General features: G+C 40.2%; 1 protein-coding gene across 12 annotated transcripts; it reads right to left on the bottom strand.

Moving 5' to 3' along the window:
* Positions 1–471: 471 nt before the first annotated feature.
* On the bottom strand, positions 472–18,433 carry mag (myelin associated glycoprotein). Of its 12 annotated transcripts, none has more exons than XM_078932771.1 (13): positions 18,260–18,433; positions 11,104–11,187; positions 8,836–8,935; positions 8,197–8,272; positions 7,724–8,092; positions 7,342–7,638; positions 6,931–7,188; positions 5,318–5,578; positions 4,787–5,095; positions 3,045–3,144; positions 1,832–1,928; positions 1,504–1,557; positions 472–1,246 (listed from the first exon to the last, which is right to left on the bottom strand). In XM_078932771.1, exons 4-13 carry the CDS (start codon positions 8,240–8,242, stop codon positions 1,088–1,090), a joined length of 1,950 nt encoding a protein of 649 aa, XP_078788897.1. In that variant the 5' UTR covers positions 8,243–8,272; positions 8,836–8,935; positions 11,104–11,187; positions 18,260–18,433; the 3' UTR covers positions 472–1,087. The 12 variants fall into 12 exon arrangements, with proteins under 12 accessions (XP_078788897.1, XP_004078371.1, XP_023820429.1 ...); XM_004078323.5 differs by having other exon boundaries at positions 8,836–8,940; XM_023964661.2 differs by lacking the exon at positions 18,260–18,433 and adding an exon at positions 13,844–14,047 and having other exon boundaries at positions 8,836–8,940.
* Positions 18,434–19,204: the final 771 nt, after the last annotated feature.

The following is a 19,204-nucleotide window of genomic DNA, read 5'->3' on the forward strand; positions in this document are numbered from 1 at the left end:
GCATGATATAGGCCCAGGATGAAAAAAATGTTTTTAATTTTTCTCCATATTTCAAATATAAAATAAAAGCCTGACAGCAAACAAATTTGATGCAGGATATTTTCTGTACACATTTCAATCCCTCTTCATATACATAAACAACAAATCCAACCAGTTATGGTTATCAAGTTAGGCTATTAGTGAGCTTTAATGACAGACTTGACTCATGTCTTAGAAATAGCATATGCAGCTAGACAGTCAGCACGACTTGATGTCATTCAGACATGCGAGTCCTGGGAACTTCCCCTGATCAGTATCCACTAATCTTTCAGCACAATTTGAACAGATACACAGACACACGGACACAATCAGTTTCCAAATGAAAAGTGCTTTTGCACTTCTGACAAGAAACAAACATTTCAGTGAGAAGATAAAGCAACCATAGAGCGGAAAACTGTCACAAACATTTTCCTCAATAACTTTCAAAAGAGATGGGGAGTTTTTCTCTGTTTATTATGAGAGGCCACTGAATCACAGCACATATTAAATACACATATGTGGAAAGAGGATGCAGCAGACACGCATTTCAACATTACGCCTCTGTCAGTTATCTTCTTTGAACCAAAACAAAGAAAGGAGAGAGTTTGCTCTCGTTTGACAAACGTGTGTGAAGGTAAGAAAACAAAAAGCTCGGTTACTCCCTGCCCCGATGCTTCGACCCGCAGCAGACGCAGTGACAGATGCAAGACAGAGGGAAATTGACAATCACACGGGCAAAGGCGATAGATACCCGACTCGGGCTTGACGTGATGTCAACGAAACCATTCGGTCTTAATGTTAAATCATTTCTGGATCTAAACCCGAAAAATTCATGTAAAGTTGGAATAGTGGCAGTTCTCATGGATGAGGGGGAGCACAAGTGTTGGGAGGGTACTGTTGGTTTTACATCATAAATTTAAAAAAAAAAAGAGACTTGAGTCTTTATGTGTGGGGTGATGTCCAGTACAGGAAAAAAAGGTTAATACACAGTTTGTGGTGCAAAGGAGGTTTGAATTTCGGGGCTGCCACTGCATCTCGCATTGCCGAGGGATCAGGGAAGGATCGCGATTCATTTGGCCTTGATTTCCATATAGTTGCCGCCGTCATCCCCCCTCCCTGGGGCCCCCTCCCTGGGCCTGACCCCGATAAACTCCAGAGAAGCATAATTCAGCTCCTGCCTCTCCAGTCCTGCCATAGGGCCCACAGGTTGGAAATCCCCGTCTTCTCCCTGCAGACAAAGGGACTGTTCAGCGGCACGACCCACCACGGTGCCATCAAAGACACAGGAGAGTGTGGGTTAGTGGTTACTGCTCGACATGTTGACAAGACTAAGATGTTTCCTGTTAGTTGGGCGGGTTGCGTTATCGATTTGGCGGCCATGCAGGAGGCGGTGTCGAAAAACAAACGGCAGAGACGCAGAAGCTGGTATGCGAAGAGAAGCGTCTGTCGCTGAGGTTTTTATGGGGGTTTGTTTGGGAACCTTACCGTAGTCTCCTCTAGAATGGAGTTAAACTTTGAGCCCAACAGCTCTGTCTTAAGCTGTGCAGGAGTTAGGGGAGAGAAAAACAGACAGAAAAACGCAGAAAAGCGATAAAAGCAAGAGAAAAACAGTGTTTGGAGAGGTCATGGTTGGACCTACTAGGACTGCTAGCGGGAAAAACGTCTTTTATTGCCTCCATTGAGAGGTCAAAATGGGGTTTTGACCATTTGTGACGTATTTGGTTACACAATATTTTAACCCCAAGCAATCTGAGAATGGTCATCCAACCCATTCTCCATCATAATCACAATCATTGACATCAGCATGCCTCACCACTTTCTTCCTCAGATTTTGTTTGTCCTTCTTGACTGCGCTGTAGAACAAAGCTGGGTTCTCCAGGACCACGTCCTGCCTAGGGTTGCCATTCTCTCTGGGGGGGCGGAGTCACATAATCAGACTCGGTCTTGACTGCCACTAATGCAGGGCGACACCCCAAGCCTGGGCATCCATTTTAAAACATCAAGCTCTTTAAGGTTATGCTGGAGGCCATCTTTGTTTGTGAGTGACGTGGTTATTTTATGGGTTTAGTTGCTGAGATCACAGCTATTTCGGGGGAAGGGGAGGAAGAGAAGATGAGATATTTTTAGGTTTAAAAAATGCCTGAAGGCTATAAGTAAAGCACCTTGGTTAAGGGGCTTCCGGGGTTGTTTTTAGCTTGGCAGTTCAAGGATACAGAAGCAACGCCAGAGCAGGGAATCAGCCTGCAAGGTATAAGGTTAGTCCGGCTCACTAACCCAACGTACAAGGTAGCCAATGTGGATCTCCGAAGATTTCAACTGGGCCCACTGACTGTATATGAAAACTGGAGTGAGTTACCCCTCCCCTTTGCTTTCCAAACAGGAAGTACCTGCTGGTTCCAGGAAGTCAAAATCCCATAAGAATTCTAAAATAAGCAGCTATTTCAGAAAAGCCATTCTTGTTCTTGCTTATCCTAATTTTTTCATATTTTTTTTGTAGTGCAAGTTATTCAAGTTATAAACTAACCAGTCAGTTGCTTAGAAAGTATTTGGTCTCAGGTCGAACGTTCAAAACATTTGATTGACAGATTCTCCAGAGCCGGCTATCATGTGGTAGAGGTGTGGCCTTCCATGAGCTCACTCCTGATAAGCGAGAGTGGTTGCCTCAGAAATGTTGATTTACATCAATCACTGCTTATGACATCATCTGGCTCCAACATGGCGACTAAACTGACTTCCTTTGGTTGAAGCTGGAAGTGAGCCATTTTCTACGGTTGCCTTCCCACTCACTCGGTCCAGTTTTCATATACAGTCAATGCCTGGGTCTTGCCGTGGCAACTAAACTCAAACTGCTCTTGAAAAGTGATTCTCACATCCACATCGACCCCACATTCAATCGTGTACAATGTGCATCACTGTGTTTTAGAATGGATGACTAGGCTCAAGTGTTTCCTTGGATTTTAGAAAATCTCAGTGACCAAACTTTTGCGTCACATTGGTCTCTTGTTTAGTTTGCCATTCATACTCACTTCTTGTTGTTTTGGCCCACATATCTGACTGCTGCAATGATGAAGGCTATGACCGCCACCCCTCCAATGGTGCCAACAATGACGGCCATCATGTACTTTTCTGAAATCAAAAAGGGGTCATAATCAGGGCAGTTCTGTGGATTTATCTTTTGGATCACCAAACTTATTAAAGTGAGATTCTCCAAATCCATTTGATGACAAAATGAGCAACAAAAACAAAACTGCTATCCACATTGTGCTCTATAAGAAGAACCATGCTTAGTGTGAGAACACACTGATTAGGAAATAAAGTATATGACTCAACTACAGTATTCTCTCCATATTCCCCGAGGGTTAGGGGGCCAGAGACATCAGTGACTACAGAGAACCACCCCCCAGCCCCGTGGCTGAAGAATGTCTGTCACCGATCCTTACCATCAAACAACCCTTTAAAAAACGTGCTTTATAAAACATTTACAGAACATTAAAAATATTGCTTAACATACGTTTTTTTTATTCAGAGCAATAGACTGTACTGTGGCGTACTTTATAATGCACATTAGGACCAGGAGCCCATGCTTCCTTCTTCCTCAGTTAAGTGCGAGAGGTCCTGAAGCACGATTTGGGAATCAGGCACAGCGTGTCAGTCCAGCAGCAGCGTGTTGTGAGCGTCACTTCTTCCAGAAGAGATTGGTTTCATCCATCATTCATTAATCTGGATGATAATTATTCTCCGCAATCACCTTCCTCAGCATATCAGGATATTTTCTTTTCGCTTCCCAGTTAGCTGATGTAATTTCTCCATGCAGTGGTTACAGTGGAACCGGCTCTTGGAGGCCAATGGGCTGACGTGCTCTTCATCTCCGCCCCAAACCCCCTCAGAAATTCTTGCAGCACCTCCCTGACACAAAAGTCTCATATAAGCTTACGAGTTGTCTTAGCTTTTGTGATAAACCAGAGGAAGCACATTACTGAAAAAAAATCTGCAAATTTCTAAAAACGTGAACACTTAAACCCTAAGCGCGGGAAGACTGTATTGCAAAGGATGTTTTTTATGGATTTCGTTGCATTTCCAAATCAGTGCAAAAGATTTCCCACGGTGTCTTACAGGAACATTCAGAGATTCAAACTGTGACTATGGCTAGGTGTCTAAACAACTGAACGTGTTCAATGTCAACACATTTCAATTCAATTCTGATTACTTAGTCAAACTATTTAGTTATGGAAAGTTTTTTTTATATAACTTGTGATTTAAACTGAAAAAAGTAAAACTTTTTAATAGAAAAAGAATGAGTTCTTGCATAGAAAAATAACAGCAAAGCTTCTTTTGGACTGAGAAAAAAAGTTCAAAACAATCTTCTATTTCTGTCACCTTTTGCGGTATCACTGATTTTTTCATACTTTTATTTTTCATTTTTTTACAGTGTACTGTGATCTGTGTCCTGATTGGCTGAAGACCTTGTCATTCAATCTCCATTTGGTTTCTCCTATGCTCAATGGGTTCAGCTGCCAAATCTACATAAATCTTCAATAGCTAGCAGATCCTTGTTTTCACCTTTTTTTCTGTAAAGGTTGGAACTTTGAGAGTTTAAACAAGAGAGAAAAGTGTGAAAAGGTCTGAGAAAAGTGAATAAAGTGTGCAGTGAGGAGTTTTACAGCCTTAAAACATCTATTGTCCTACTTTGCAGATTTGAGTTTTATTTTTAGAACGTAACCCAATGCTGTCTGACAAAGATGGGGTCTGAACTGTTTTTTTAACTTACTTTCCTGCTGGAGCTCTAGGAGCACGCTCTGTCGTCCATACACGTTGGAAATGCTGCAGTGGACGTTCACAGCGGGGCCGCCATTGTTGACCCGCTCCCCTTTCTCTCTGAGTTTGATCATGCCCGTGGACATGTGACCGTCTGTGTGCATGTAGAAGTTGTAGCGGTTGTCAGTTTCGTTGATGGTGATGTTCAGGTCAGCCAGGTAGAACTCGATGATGGGTTCGGGGTTTCCCGTCGCCATGCAGACACACTGGACCCCCTCCCTCACCACTGTGCACTTTGACTCCTCCAGAAGGACCGGAGCATCTGATAAAGAAACAGTCGTAAAGAGCTGCAATGATCAAAGAAGATGTGAAGCTAGATCCCAATAAAATGCTGAAATAGAATGTACTGCAGAGGATAATATATGCTACTGGTCAGTGATTGAAATATGTTACACGTGTACAGAGTTCTGCAGTAATTATCTTATCTTGTCTGACTTGAAACTGCACTCTGGTGTGGCGCGACAGTGTGGAGGGCGACACTCACACTCCACGGTGATGTTGAAGGAGCTGCTGGCTCGTCCGTGTTCATTCTCTGCCAAGCAGCGGTACTGTCCGTCTCCCTGGGGTGTGACCTCAATGACCTCCAGCACCGACAGTTCGTCAGCTGTGATGGTGCCCACCAGCTCTCCATCCTTCAGCCAGGTCAGGGTGGGGGCTGGGTTACCCTGGGTGCTGCAGTGCAAGGCCAGAGAGGAGCCCTCGAGCACCGTCATGGATTCATTCACCACAGGCTCACGAGGAGGATCTGGAAGAATGGACAGATTTACATTAAATATACAGTGAGGGGAGAATGTAAACAGTGAGACTGAATATTTATGGCCCAGGTCAAAGAACATGTGGACTGTAAAATCATTCTAACTAAATTGTTTTTATTCCTAAACCAAAAAAAAAAAACTTTAAACTTAAACTGTATGTCCATGTTATTTATCAATGTTTTTGACATTGTTTCACAGCAAAAACAAACATTCACCTTAATAACATTTAATCATTTATTCCTAAATTTTAGCTGCTTTTACAAAATAAATAACACAATAAAAATCTACATATATGCCCAACTTCCATTTATTAAGAATTAATAATTATCATTTTGTTAAAAAAAAAAAAAAAAAAAATGGCATTTCACCTCTAAGTCAGCCTCTAGACCAGAGGTGGCAAACTATGGCCACATGCACCCCGTTAAACTGGAATAAATGGATAATACTTCATAATTTTGTGTTTTCCTTGTAAATCTGATGTCTCTCCATAGATTGCCTTTTGCTTAGGTGCAAAAGTTATTCTGCATTAATTAGGTGTCAGGAGATTTGTTGTTTTTTGACGTTGTGCATTTCCATGTCATCAATTCACATTAAACGATACAACATTGTCCAGTGTGTGCAAATATTGTGCAGGTATGTCATATATATGCACCGTCATGGCACAGGTACGGTGGCCCTGAGGTACAAATCACTTTAACAAATGACTAAATTTAAAAATATAATAAAGATCACAATTAAAAAACCAAAACACCAATAAAAAAACATTACATTTTAAAAAAGAAAAACAAAATTCCAGAAACCGGACAAATTACAAAAAAAAAAAAAAAAATGAAATGTTTCGGAAAACAAAAGTAATTTCCAGAAATTAAAATAAAATGTTGAAATGATGATGTTTAAGTTTTGATGTTTTGAGTTTTTTCAAACGTGTCACCCAATCAGCAATGACCCATAGTACCTGCTTTTTCTGGTTACTTCTTTAGTTTCATTTTTTAACATTCCATTTTGATTTTGGAAAATAAGTTTTCCAAAATGTTTTCTTTTTTCTTTTAGTAGAAATTTTTTGTTTCATTATTTTGGAATTTTGTGTTGGTTTCTGGAATTTTGTTTTCATTCCTAAAATATGTTTTTGTTTTTTATTTGTTTTACTTTTTATCCAGATTTGTTTTACTGGTTTACAATCTGTAATCTCTATTATGTTTTTGTTGGTTGTTGATTTGCATGACAAGGTCACTACAGACAGGGCAACCACAATCATGTCACATCTGGAGAAGTTTCATATTTGACTTTTGTTTTTAACTAAAACAGTTGCGCTTCACGTCATGGAGAGTTATTTAGCACTCACATCTGACAGACAGGTACATTGAGGTGTTCATGGCTCCAAAGCCGTTGTCTCCGACGCAGGTGTAAATCCCCTCGTTTTGAGGCGTCACATCATCCAGAAAGAGGGATACATTGGACGCCGTGTCCCACAGAAGCTCCTGCTCTCCAAACATCCAGGAGATCCTGGGAGGAGGGTTGCTGTCCACCTCACAGTGCAGCGTCACAGAGCTGCCCTCCATCACCTCAGACGAGACGTTCACCCACACCGAGCGTGGCGCGTCTACAAAACAAAGCATTTTCTTTTCTAACGTTCCCAGGTCACAAAGGAAAATCATGAAGCATCTTAGAGAATAAAATTCCTTGCTGCAGATTTAGTTTTCTAGATCTCTAAAGATTCTGAAGTCAGTAGCTTGGTTTGTGTTTCTGTACGTACACTTGATGTCTAAGGAGATGAGTCGCTCGTACACCAGTGTGGTGTTGGGGTAGTAGACTCTGCAGCCTAGCAGCTGTCCGTTGTGCATCGGTCTGGGAACGAACGCCAGGGTGCTGGACATCACCGCTGTGTTGCCCTCCTCCACATAGTCAGAGCTGAACTCTGGGTCAGGTAAGTAGTCTGTGTACATCCACTGGATCTCAGGCGTCATGTCCGGGCAGTTATCAGGAACGTAACAAGTCAGCTCCAGGTTCTCATCGCTGACGATCTCCTCCGGCACGTCGATGCTGGGCTGATCTAGAAAACAACACAAGACAACATTTGACTGTCGGTTACAGGATATTTTCAGTCGTGAAAAACTATTGTTGTTTTTTAAACTCACCCAAAACTTTCAGCTCTGCAAAGTCTGGGTACGTATAAATATTAGCTCCACCAAGGTCAGCACGGAAATAGTATCTCCCAGAATGCTCTGCACCAATGTTGCCAATAAGCAGGGTGCAGTTCCTCTGGTTCAGGTCACCCAGCAGCTTGGTGCGCCCCTTGTAGCTCTCATGAACAACTTCTGTGCGCGTTTTGAAAACCACAGGAGGGAAGAGCTGAGGGTAAGGCTGGCCATAGTACCAGATCCCATGGATGCCCCGATATGGCCTGATGCTGGACGGATACATGAAGGTGCACGGGATGACCACGCAGGAATTCGTCATGGCTGTGATGTCACGAGGTACCCAGACATTCCACTGAGAGTCGGCATCTGCAACAAAAGACGTGAGATGAGCCAAATTTGAAGGCGATCGTCTTCTGAAAGCAGAAAAGCAAATCTGTTTCAACAAAAAAAGAGAATCATGAATTCCTTACTGTGGATGATCAAAAGCAGAGGTAAGAGCAGCTCCAAACACCACATGGTCTCTGCTCAGCGTTGAACCATAGACCTCTGCGAGGAACACAGATTCTGTCAGCAACAAGACAAAGAATAAACAGGAAAAAACACGTCTTCTCATATATTGTCTCAAACACTGACCTCCAAATGTCTGTCACACTAGATTTCTTTGATTTTGGCTCCCAAGGTTAGCATCACATAGCCTAACCTTCGTGAAGTGAGCTAAAGCTCCTAAAAGTCGTCCTCTTACAGCACAAATGCACGCTCAGTGACAGCTAGCAGTTGCAAAAATATGCTTTTTTTTGGGAGTTTTCCTGGGTGTTTATGCACCAAGTGCGTGGGAACAGAAACGCTGGTGCTGAGCAATCACAGCACTTCTCACCAGTGATGGATCTTATTCACAGTTTCACTGTGAGTGAGGTCATCTCCAATCAGTAAACAACTCTGTTTTCTTCATAAATTGGGTTTTCCCATTACAGTTTTATGCAAATCCGCCTTTAGTTAAATGATTACTGTTCTTGGCCTTCAAAGTTGGATTGAAATGAGTGAAGAGTCTATAATTCAAAAAATGAAAACTTTTGACAAAACTTTTGGGAGCAAAAAAAAGAGAACTTTACCGTAAAAGGATGTTTTGAAACAAACAGAATCTCGGCAGGACAGCTTGTTGGAGGCTCCACAAGAGGGTGTTCACTCACACCCCTACAGCTTGATGGCCTTCTGCTCTGTAAAAAAAAAAATTCAAAAAGAGAGAAAGAAGAATAGAGGAGACATTCATGCGCTGACATCAGGCGGGCTCCTCAGAGCAGCAGTAAGTCAGACCTGCCCCGTCCTCCTCAGTGGAATCTGTCATTATGTGTGCCATACGTAAGCCCTCGCCATGAAAGGCCGTCGCTGTTCAGCGAGCTGTGACACCCCGCCAAACACCAGTCACCACACATCATGTCATCAATACATTACTGACACGATTCGTGCAGTGCTAGAAATAAACAACAGCTAGTACAGATGACAGCAAACAATTTGTAAACGAATGCCACTGCTTAAGCCCATTTACTGAAGTGGCAGAATTACCAAGGCGCTTCAAGTATTCTCGGTTTTAGCGCTACCATATTTAAACTTTTCTTTTCTTGCATTCAGGGAGTCAGGACTCTCCAATAAGAGAATTTATTTGAGCAAAAGTAATAGCCAATGTGGATTTTTCTATTATAGTTAATTCTTAACAGGATCAATCCTAATAAAAACTCTTATAAAAGTTATTTTTAAAACTTCAACTTTGTTACAACGTCTCTGCCTCCAAACAGAAAACAGTGAAGTGAAAGCACAACATTTCTATCATCCATTAGGAGCAAAAAAGGCTGGGATCTGTACAACTAAATTATTTTTTAACGAAGTGGATTCACTTGTAAAATTTGAATGAACCCTTAGAGGGAGAGCTAACGGATCCTCCACTTTCAGCTAAAATAATAATATAAATTCAAGCATTTTAAATCAGTACTTGTGTTTTTGACGTTTTACAGCAGGAAAAGAACTTTTAAACTCTCACTGCAGCAATCTGTCTCAGGTGTGGCTTTATTAAAGACCCAGTCTGAAGAATGAAAATTGTGATTTGGGCGTTTTTAACGTGTTCTTGTGGCATTTTTCTGATGATGAAGGACATACATTAAGAAAATGAAACTCAAATTTGTATATCTGAAAATGTCTTCATTCAAATCGATGTGAATCAGGAGCAAAACAAAAATCTGCTTTAAAAAAAGCCTATTTGTAAATTACAAAAACTCGCTGGGCTCCCTGCTCTGCTCCACAAAAGGGAGGGAAAGAGGGGCGGGGTTACTCCGCGCCAAAGGTCCCGCCTACAATTCAGAGGTGAATTTCTGATAAACTCCTGAGGCTATGTCCTAGGAAACAGTTTTTTTTAAGTCATAGATAAGTTAAAAAATGACTGGAGGAGGCCTTCAAACTGCTTAAAAAATGTAAATGTCAATTCATAGAAAAAACTAGATGATCAGATGCACAGAGAAGGAGGATTTCATACTGATGCTGGGGCAGCCGGTGTGTACAGATGGTCAGATTGAGTGTGCAGCTTCATGACTAACACGTCTCCACATCCCCCAGAGAATCCATGTCAAATATTGGGAACGAGGAACGTTTCTGAAGGCTTAACAGTGCTGTGAATGTCAATGTCTTGCCAATCATCACACAGTCCCACTGACTCCTTACAAGCAAATAAATGTTGAAGCTTCTGATTTTATAAAGACTTGTGTTTGTCTAGAAGGATGCTTTTATGATTGCCCCTCATTGTGGCATTTAAAACTTTTGGTCACTAGAGAACACACTTTTTTGAGTTTATTTACAGGAATAAATATTTGTACCAATTCCAGAGCGAAATTAGTGACCCGCTTTAAATCGTTTGTCAACCAAATATGTTTGTGTGCCTGCTGTTTGCTGATCAGCAGATAATTATTGTTATTGTTCTTTGGAATAAAAAAAAAATCTACATGCTATTAGTAAAAACACTACTATAAGCGTATTACAAAGCAATCAAAATTGTATCAAGTAGTTTTTTTGCATTGTTCATTTTGTTTAGAACAAATATTTTTGCTTTAATGGTTCATTTTTATACTTTCTTTACCCATAATGCCTCACATCTCACAGCTTTTCTGCAGTCTCAAGTACAATCCCATTCCCCAACCAAAGCCCAGGAGCGGGATGACTGTGTCCATCCAGCGCCAGCAAACGTGCATCAGCATCAACCGGCGAGCATGGGGCCGGGCAGAGCCACGGCACCAACGCCAGCCCCACAACAACAGCCCCATTGAAGGGGCAGACAAACGGCTGGCTCAGAGCACACACTCTGTGCGTGCACACGTGTGCGCACTGAAAACACTTGCCTCATACCAGCCTCAGCACCAGGCTCCTGCTGCCTCGCAGTCGCGACTTCCTCACGCTGTTCTCTAAATCCTGGGTGGGAGGTTCTGATGAAGCATAAAACATAAACAGAGGCGTCAGTGAGAGGGAAGACCAGCGACTGTGCGTGGACAAGTTTTACATGAGTTGTGGGCAGATTTGAATATGCTTTCAACATTTCCAGAGCTGCTCTTTAGCCCACTCTGAATTCCTCTGATCCACCATGTTCCACTGGTGTCCAATGTGTCTTCCCTATGTGAGGAGCTGGTAATCACCATTTCCACTTTTAATAAATGCTTACAGTCAAAGACAACGGTTTCTGCAACATATTTAGACAGGGAGACACTTTAGGAACAGATATGGTTATTTTATGAAATATTTAAATGACTTTGCTGATTTCTTTGACGTTTTATTTTACCCTCCATTAAAACGGTGGTAGCCAGACAACACAAAATGTGGTCAGATTTAAATGTCACAAACAGAAATATGCTGATGATCTTTCCAGCCACATACAGTTCTAATATTTGCCCTGATGAAGAATGTGTGTAGGCGTGCACCATAAGCACTCAGTCCACACTAGTTTCCATAATGATTTGACAAAGAAACGTGTGTCTTCACTGAGGTTGTGTTTTCCTCCACTCTCATAAACATGGAGAGTGCGTCACAGAGCTCCAAAGGAATTAAACCATCAGCCAAGTGATGCCATCCACGAGCCACATAACCACAAGGGAATCCCTCTCCCAACCGTCTGGAGAGGAGTTGAAGGAGTGAATGTGGCATTCACTGAACCGTGGACAAACGAATGCACAGCATGCCACAGCAACACCCCTACGCCACTTCTTAAGATGGTAAAAAACTGTGCCAACATGCTCTGCCGTGTGGGGCGAGCAGATGTGACTTTTGTTGCGTTTGCCGTGGGAACAGGAGGCTCAAACTACATCCCTGAGATCAAACCTGAAACTCCAACTTTATCTAATGATGCCAAAAATGAACTGCCAAATGCCTCATTTCCATTTGATAACTTTATGACTGAAATAAAAAGGTTTTTCTACCGTTTCAGTAAGTTAAAGTCAAGTACGATCTATTTTTTCCAGATAAACAGAATGCACTAAGATCTAAATCAAGCCAAGAAAACCTTTTTATGAGTCCCCTCTCTTTTCTGAAGTTGCCCACACAAACAATGGCCTGTTCCAAGGTTTTCATCCTAAACATCGTCTGCAGCCTATGTGAAGAACACCATCTCTGCAGCTCTTGGAGAGAAAGGAAACTTTGTGTGGAGAACACTGGCCATTGTGTGAGGGGCGAAGTGGAGGATTTTTTTTCTTTTTTTTTTCCGGAACAGACCTGCTCACAGCTTGCGCTTTGCAGCTTGCCTGTGACGCGCAAGCTGATCCACCACCAGCTATAGCTAGCTCAAAATTACTCAGAGGAGCAGATGGTCTAAAAAGAAATGACTGCTCCCCCCTCCCACGAGTGTTGTGATGAGTACAGTGCACAACATGCACATGCACATCATCTATAGTCATCTCGGCATTCACATGCCGGTAGTTCTGTTACAGCTCATAAAAGAATTTGACAAATTAGTTTTTTTATGTCATTTGATTTGCAAAGCCAATATTTCAAACTTTGTTTTATTCTCTATGGTTTGAAATCTAAAAGTATCTATTTTTTGAAAATTGTTCCAATTTTTCGTCAATAACCTCCAGGTTCACAGTTTCTCCCTCATAGGGGATGCAGGGTGTTTAGGACAGTAAAGCTTCAGTTGGCAGATCTCCACCAAAAGAGCAGGAGCCCCCAACAGCTCATAGTATTCGTCTCTACTTTGCAAACATGGATAATTTGGCGATCCTCCTCATGTGTGGCAGATGGTGAGCCACAAGCCCCCCCCCCGTCCCTTCCGCTCTGAACAAAACTGGACAACATACAGAGCTTTCAACCTGTTCAAGCACACAGGCAAACGATGTGTGGCCCCTTTCCAGGGCTACCTGGAACCCACCTGAAACCCTATGCATGACTTGATCGAATAAACAAGGAAAGAAAGTTAAAAAGGAAGGCTGGGGCAGAAAAATAACTTCATTTGAGATGCTCTTCTAGTGTTTGATTCTGAAATAAATCAGTAATTCTTTTAAAAGTTAAAAATCTTCAATTTTTAAAATAAAATGGTTATCCAATGATGCTATTTTATCTACTAAAAATGATGTTTAAATTTCTGAACCAAACCTTAATGACGTTTGTTTAAGTAATAAGTAGAAAGTACTTCAATAATTTGTGTAACTGTGGTGAAGCGTTTGCTAACCGGCTTCCTGACATTGAAGTTACTCTTGAGCAATCACACTTCCTGTTGTGTCATCTAGGAAATTTGCCCAGAAATCATTGACAGGGTTGAGAAACCTGTGTTGACATCAGGAAACCTGGATGCTCCTTTATGGGTGCACACTCGCATCACAAATACAGTCATGATGGAAGTCCCCACCTAACTGTTAATACCTTCACTCCGCTTTCCAACTAAACTCATCAGTCCTGTGTGTTTGCGTGTAAACTGAATTCCCCTAAAAAAAAAAAAAAAAAATCATACAGCAGAAAAATTAAGTTGCTAGAAACATGCAATCCAGTCTCCCTGTAAATGTCCTCTTTCAAAAGCTCTAAAATGAGAAAAAAATCATAAAAAAAATAAAGAAATACAAATAAAACATTTGGGGGGAAAAAGGAGCTCCTGCTGCTCACCTGTATAGATGTCTGCGCTGCACAGGTCCTGGGCCAGCGGCAGTCTGTCCTCTGACACTCACACGTAAAGCACCAGCAAGACTTCTCGCCACTCTCTGTACCAAGCCCCAACGCTTGAGACTAAACTGCCCTCGCCACCGCCGCCACCATCACCCCTCCCATATAAAATCAGCCCTTCAGTGTGGCATCATTGTTCTGCAACTTTTCCCCCCAAGGCCATTCAGAAATATGCGAAGGGGGGGGGGGGCACAATAGAGCATAGTGTTCCAGCTCTCCATGACAAACACGGGTGAGGCTTTGAGCTCTAGAGTCTCCGTCTAACTTGACCAATCAGTGCACGCTGGATGAAAGCGAGTCGATTTGAACACGTTGAATTTAGTTCGAACATGGCAAGAAGTCAGATGGGGGGGGGGGGGGGGGGGGTCGATCATCAGGGGATTTGAAGTACAAAGAAAAAGAAGTCAGGAAACCTTTAGACAATTCATTTCAGGAGCATCATTGGGACTAAAATTCAATACAAGTTAAAAGAAAAAACATCAAAGGATCAAGACATCACTTTTGGGACAGTTACAAACTGGATCCCAGAGAACACAATTCCACTTTTCAACATGTCTTCCTACATTTAAACGCTTTCCAGCTGCTTGAAAACAAGGTTCTTTAGGTGTTGTCATGTTTTAGTGCTACAGAAATGATCAAACTCAAAATTGAAACACTAAGCTTTAGTCGTTTATGACCCCTTTTGAAAGTAGACTTTATATGACAACATTTTCTCTTAAATATCATAAATTCAAATACTGTAATTAAAGTGGTTTACAGAGCAAAACAGAAGAAGCTGCAGGATGAATTGTGCGCTAAAAGGGATTTTTTTTTTACTTAAAAGGACACAAAAACTGCTTTTAAAATGTTTTTTTTTAAAATGAACAATCTAGAACTACAGCAGAAAACCCTACAAAGGTATATGTGCTAAGGAAGTTTTAGTATTTTTTCTCACACTTTATTATAAGACGACTTAAACTTTAACTGAACCCTCATATGACATTTTTCAAAATAAAACTAACATCTCTGTTCTTTGTCAGAAACGGAAGCCACATTTCATAAAATCTTTATTACCACAGATTCATTTTTGTGGTTTGGTTCTTTTCGCTGCGCTAATGTGTCAGAGAGCATCGCCTTTATCAATACATTCAATTGCTCCGAGAGAAAAAAATATCGACAAAATTTAAGAGTATACTGACCACTTCTCCAATAAATGCAAGGCACAATAAATTAGGGAGCAACAATCCAAACAGATCGATCTGTCTGAGGCAAGTTGTTAATCGAATAAACCTATACAATTATAAACCCAGCAGATAAATCGATTGGAAAATAACATTTGGATTGAGGTACGTTGGGTTTATTTTACTATAATGTGTAAACTAGCAGGTACATCACAGTGAAAAACACACATAACAGTAAAAAATGATGAGCCATTATTAACGTGTGGAGACACTTTCACTTTAGCAAAGACATGTGACCGTACAGTGTGCTAGAATGTTCTAAGAATGTTCCCTTTGGATACTTTGGATGTAGAAAAACAACAGTGGAAACTAAGATGTGAATGGATTTGACATTCATTCTTGTTTACTTGTTTGTTTGTACACATTTAATTTACACTACATTATTTTGCTAAAGCAACCAAAACGGACTATGAATCATATCATCAACCACAACTTATGAAATGAATCAACTCGTTAATAAAATGAATCCTTACATTAAAATGTTTTCAAATCTGACTGATATGATTTCTAAATGAACAGTTTTTCTAAAAAGGTTATTTGACTATTTGAGAACTTAGTCCAAACTTTTACTTTGACACTAATATTCATCCATCTAGTAATGCATCCATGTCATAATGAAACAAGAAAAAGACAAGACAAGACGCAGTAGTCTGGGCTAAAATGAATCAAAATGCAGGTGAGGTTAACAACACTTTTTAAGTGTATAAATGACTGACAGAATTCAAACCAATTGTTTGTATGCAAAGTAAACTAAACATATAAAAAAAATACTAAAGAGTTAAGTGATTTGGCTATTAAGTGGCTCAATAATACTCAATTTCTTCAGTTAATTTATTTTAGGGCAAGTTAGACAAAAAAACTTTTTCACCAAATCTTTCAGACATTGTCTTTAAAAAATGTCTGTTGTGTTTTTTTTCTTTCCAAAATCCTTATATGATTATTATTATTATGTTATTAGGTCTGCATCAATGATGTCTACTGATGACAATTTTGGTTAATCTTCACTAAACTTCAAGAGAAATTCAACTTAACGTTTTTCACTCCATGACAGGAAACTTGAAAATTCACAGACATCAGAGTATAATCTGGAATATTCCCAATCTGGTGAAACCAGATTTTGACTTTTTTTTATATATATATTTTTACTCAGTTTGAGTAAGAAAACTTACCTGAAGAATTGTAATTAAACTATAAAGCATTATAATGTGCAAGTGTTGTCAGAAAAAACAGTTGTTTTAGAATTTATTCAGCATTTTTCATTTCATAGAATCCCAAAAGTTGACCCCCCCCCCCCCCCCACACACACACACACACTTCCTGTTTACTCCGTTTTCTCAGGGTTGCCCTAGCATATAGAAATGCATAACATGTCTTAAAGGTATACAGTGCTGACACTGTTCTGACCACAAAATGATAACCAGAGACTTGCTACCAACGTGCCCCGGCTCAAACAGTAGCCATTGTCTCCAGAGGCCTTCTGGGACAGAACAGCTCGGCTCGAGCCTGACACCGCACAACACCGGGAAGTCGATGTGCACAGATAATTGTCTTTTAATCAAAACAATCCCCTGTTCTCTGCCCTGCTTCGTTTGGCTCCGATTCGTGTCCAACCTTCCCCTCTTGCTTGTAATTTTTTTAAGAGCTTTTGTTGAGCTTGACTACATTTTGAGCTGACTTGGACCAATTAATTAAGGGTTTGGTACAAGAAAGGTCTAAGCCAGTGTTTGGATAAATGAGGTACAAATTTCAGCATTTCATTTAATTGGATCCCATTTCAGCATTTAATTGGATCCATACAATTACCTGCTGATTGATTTTTGCAGCAAAAATAATGACTAGTCACAAAAAAATTGGTTATTCCAATTTAAAAACCTTTTTTAAAACAAAACATCAGTCTTTTTGACCACTGTAGCATTTTTTCAGAATGGCCATTTTTGATTTTTTTTTTCTTTTTCCAAAAGTTTCAGGCAGAATTTTGTACTTTATTTCTCTTTCATGGTATAATCTTAATGTCTTAAGATCTTAATCTTAATGTTTGAAACTTTGTTTGAAAAAGGCTCTCTACATGGCAACATGGCATAGAAAATTACACTCAAAAGTGGATTGGGGTTAAATTATTTGTCTACTGCGTGACACAATTATACAAATATATAATAAAATGAGACTAAACTGTTTAGAGGTCAGATTTAAGTCATTATCTTTGCTTGACTGTATGAGTTTATGCATTAGGTCGTTTGCACGTTTAGGACTTTGAAGATGAAAGCAGTAATGGACAAAAACACTGCAAAGGAAAAGTAGCACCTTCGTCCTTTTAAGTGAACTGAGGCGAGCAAAAGCATTTAAAGCAACACAAACATGTATGTTCTAGCGCTGTGCAACTGTGGACAATAAACAGTTGAACTGCACTATAACTGCTTAATCACCTCACAGCATGATCACAACAATAACTACTTGTACAGCAGCTCTGTAAGAGAAACATAAAAAAAAATCCTCAGAAAGACTTTGATTAGATCAATTATATATGTGTTCAAAAGTTATTAGAAGCAGCTAAATTCAAAGTTTTAATCAGTGAATTTCAATCTTTTTTATAGTGTTTTATTAAGAGTTGTTGCAGGCTGTTGTCCTATTCTGTTTTGGTTTTTTGTGGTTCTGATTCCCAAAGGAGCAGCAATAATCTGAAATGTGTCCCAATTGGCTGAAGTTCCCACATTCCACTCCAAACTGTCATGTCGCCTGTTAAGATTTTTAAATATTTTTAAGCCTCTAATTGCAGACACTTATATGTGGAAGAAATAACCCTTATGACTGGATCAAAAAGGGTTTTCCATTTGGTCTTTAAACATGAAATATAACAAAACTGTCAGCAGGAAGCATCGCTTTTTATTTGCATTATTCTCTGAAACTAATGGGAACACGGGTCAAATTTATCTTAAAACATACATGGTATAATATCAAACCCACATTCTTGCATGATATCCTCTTTGTTGACATCCAAAAGCCACAATCCACTACAAATCCTAAAAGAGTTTGAAAGGTCAGTTTCCAACCCATAAAAAACTAAAAGTAGTGAGACAAACAGGCGGTCGGACCCTAAAAATCTTGTCAAAATGCATGAAGACAATGAATTGGAGGCTCTTACCTTATCAGCTGATCTAAAGCCAGAGAGAGGCACACAGTGGTCCTCTTTGCTTCAACGATCGCTTTTTCTGGCGCTCTCCCTCCTCCCTTTTCTCTTTGCTCCCTGTGTCAGCAGATTGGTTTTTTGGCAAACCAACTTGTATTTTTTTTTATATGTAAACAACTTGAAAGCTACAACAGATCTTAATCCTCTGGTAGAGCTGTGAAGAGTCCATTCCTCCTCACTAATCTAAAAAAAGAAGCTGTGCAAGCAAACAAGACTCAGTCCATAAAAATTTAAGATTCATGCATGATCACTTTTAAAAATCATATTTTTTCTGGATTTTACTGAGGAAACAAGAAAATCTTACCTTGGAGGATGGTAGACAACAGGAAGGTTAAAGAACGACTATAAACCTTGTTTTAACAGAAATTCACTCACTCATTGGCTTATGAGATGACAGTTAAAATCAATCTGAATGTGGCAGACGCGCATATTTGCTGCAGAAAACATACAAAAGGTTAGGCCTGCACAATATACCGCAAATTTATCGTTATCGCGACATTAAGCTGTGCAATATGCATACCGCAAAAGACGGCGAAAATCGCAATAAATGGTTACCTTTAAATGTGCTAAAACAATCTCATGGCAGCTTGAAATATTGAACAAATGAAATAAATCCCTTTATGCATTTAACCAATCGGAAGGACCCGTTTACGTTGTTGATCAATCAGATGAGCCCTTTTATGTTTGATGTTTGCCTCCTACGTCGACGAGGGTCATTTGGAGTATAATTTTTAAACTGTTGCAGTGAAATGGAAATTATGTTTTTTGTTGTTTTGCTGTTTGTTTATACACGGCAAATTTTATCGTTATCGCAATATTAATCACCAATATCGCATATCGCGAGTTTTTCTCATATCGTGCAGCCCTACAAAAGGTGGTTACGAACCCTTACCAATTCCT

Source organism: Oryzias latipes, chromosome 16, assembly GCF_053564925.1.
Source record: "Oryzias latipes strain Hd-rR chromosome 16, Olatipes_Hd-rR_3.1".
Classification (NCBI taxonomy): domain Eukaryota; kingdom Metazoa; phylum Chordata; class Actinopteri; order Beloniformes; family Adrianichthyidae; genus Oryzias; species Oryzias latipes.

Bases quoted from the DNA above. Each gene is read 5' to 3' on its own strand.
- mag (XM_078932771.1), bottom strand. From the start codon at position 8,242: ATGTGGTGTTTGGAGCTGCTCTTACCTCTGCTTTTGATCATCCACA. The intron at 8,093-8,196 runs GTAAGGAATTCA...CTTTTGTTGCAG, and splicing joins TCTGCTTTTGATCATCCACA to ATGCCGACTCTCAGTGGAAT. The intron at 1,247-1,503 runs GTAAGGTTCCCA...CTTTGTCTGCAG, and splicing joins CCATTCTAGAGGAGACTACG to GGAGAAGACGGGGATTTCCA.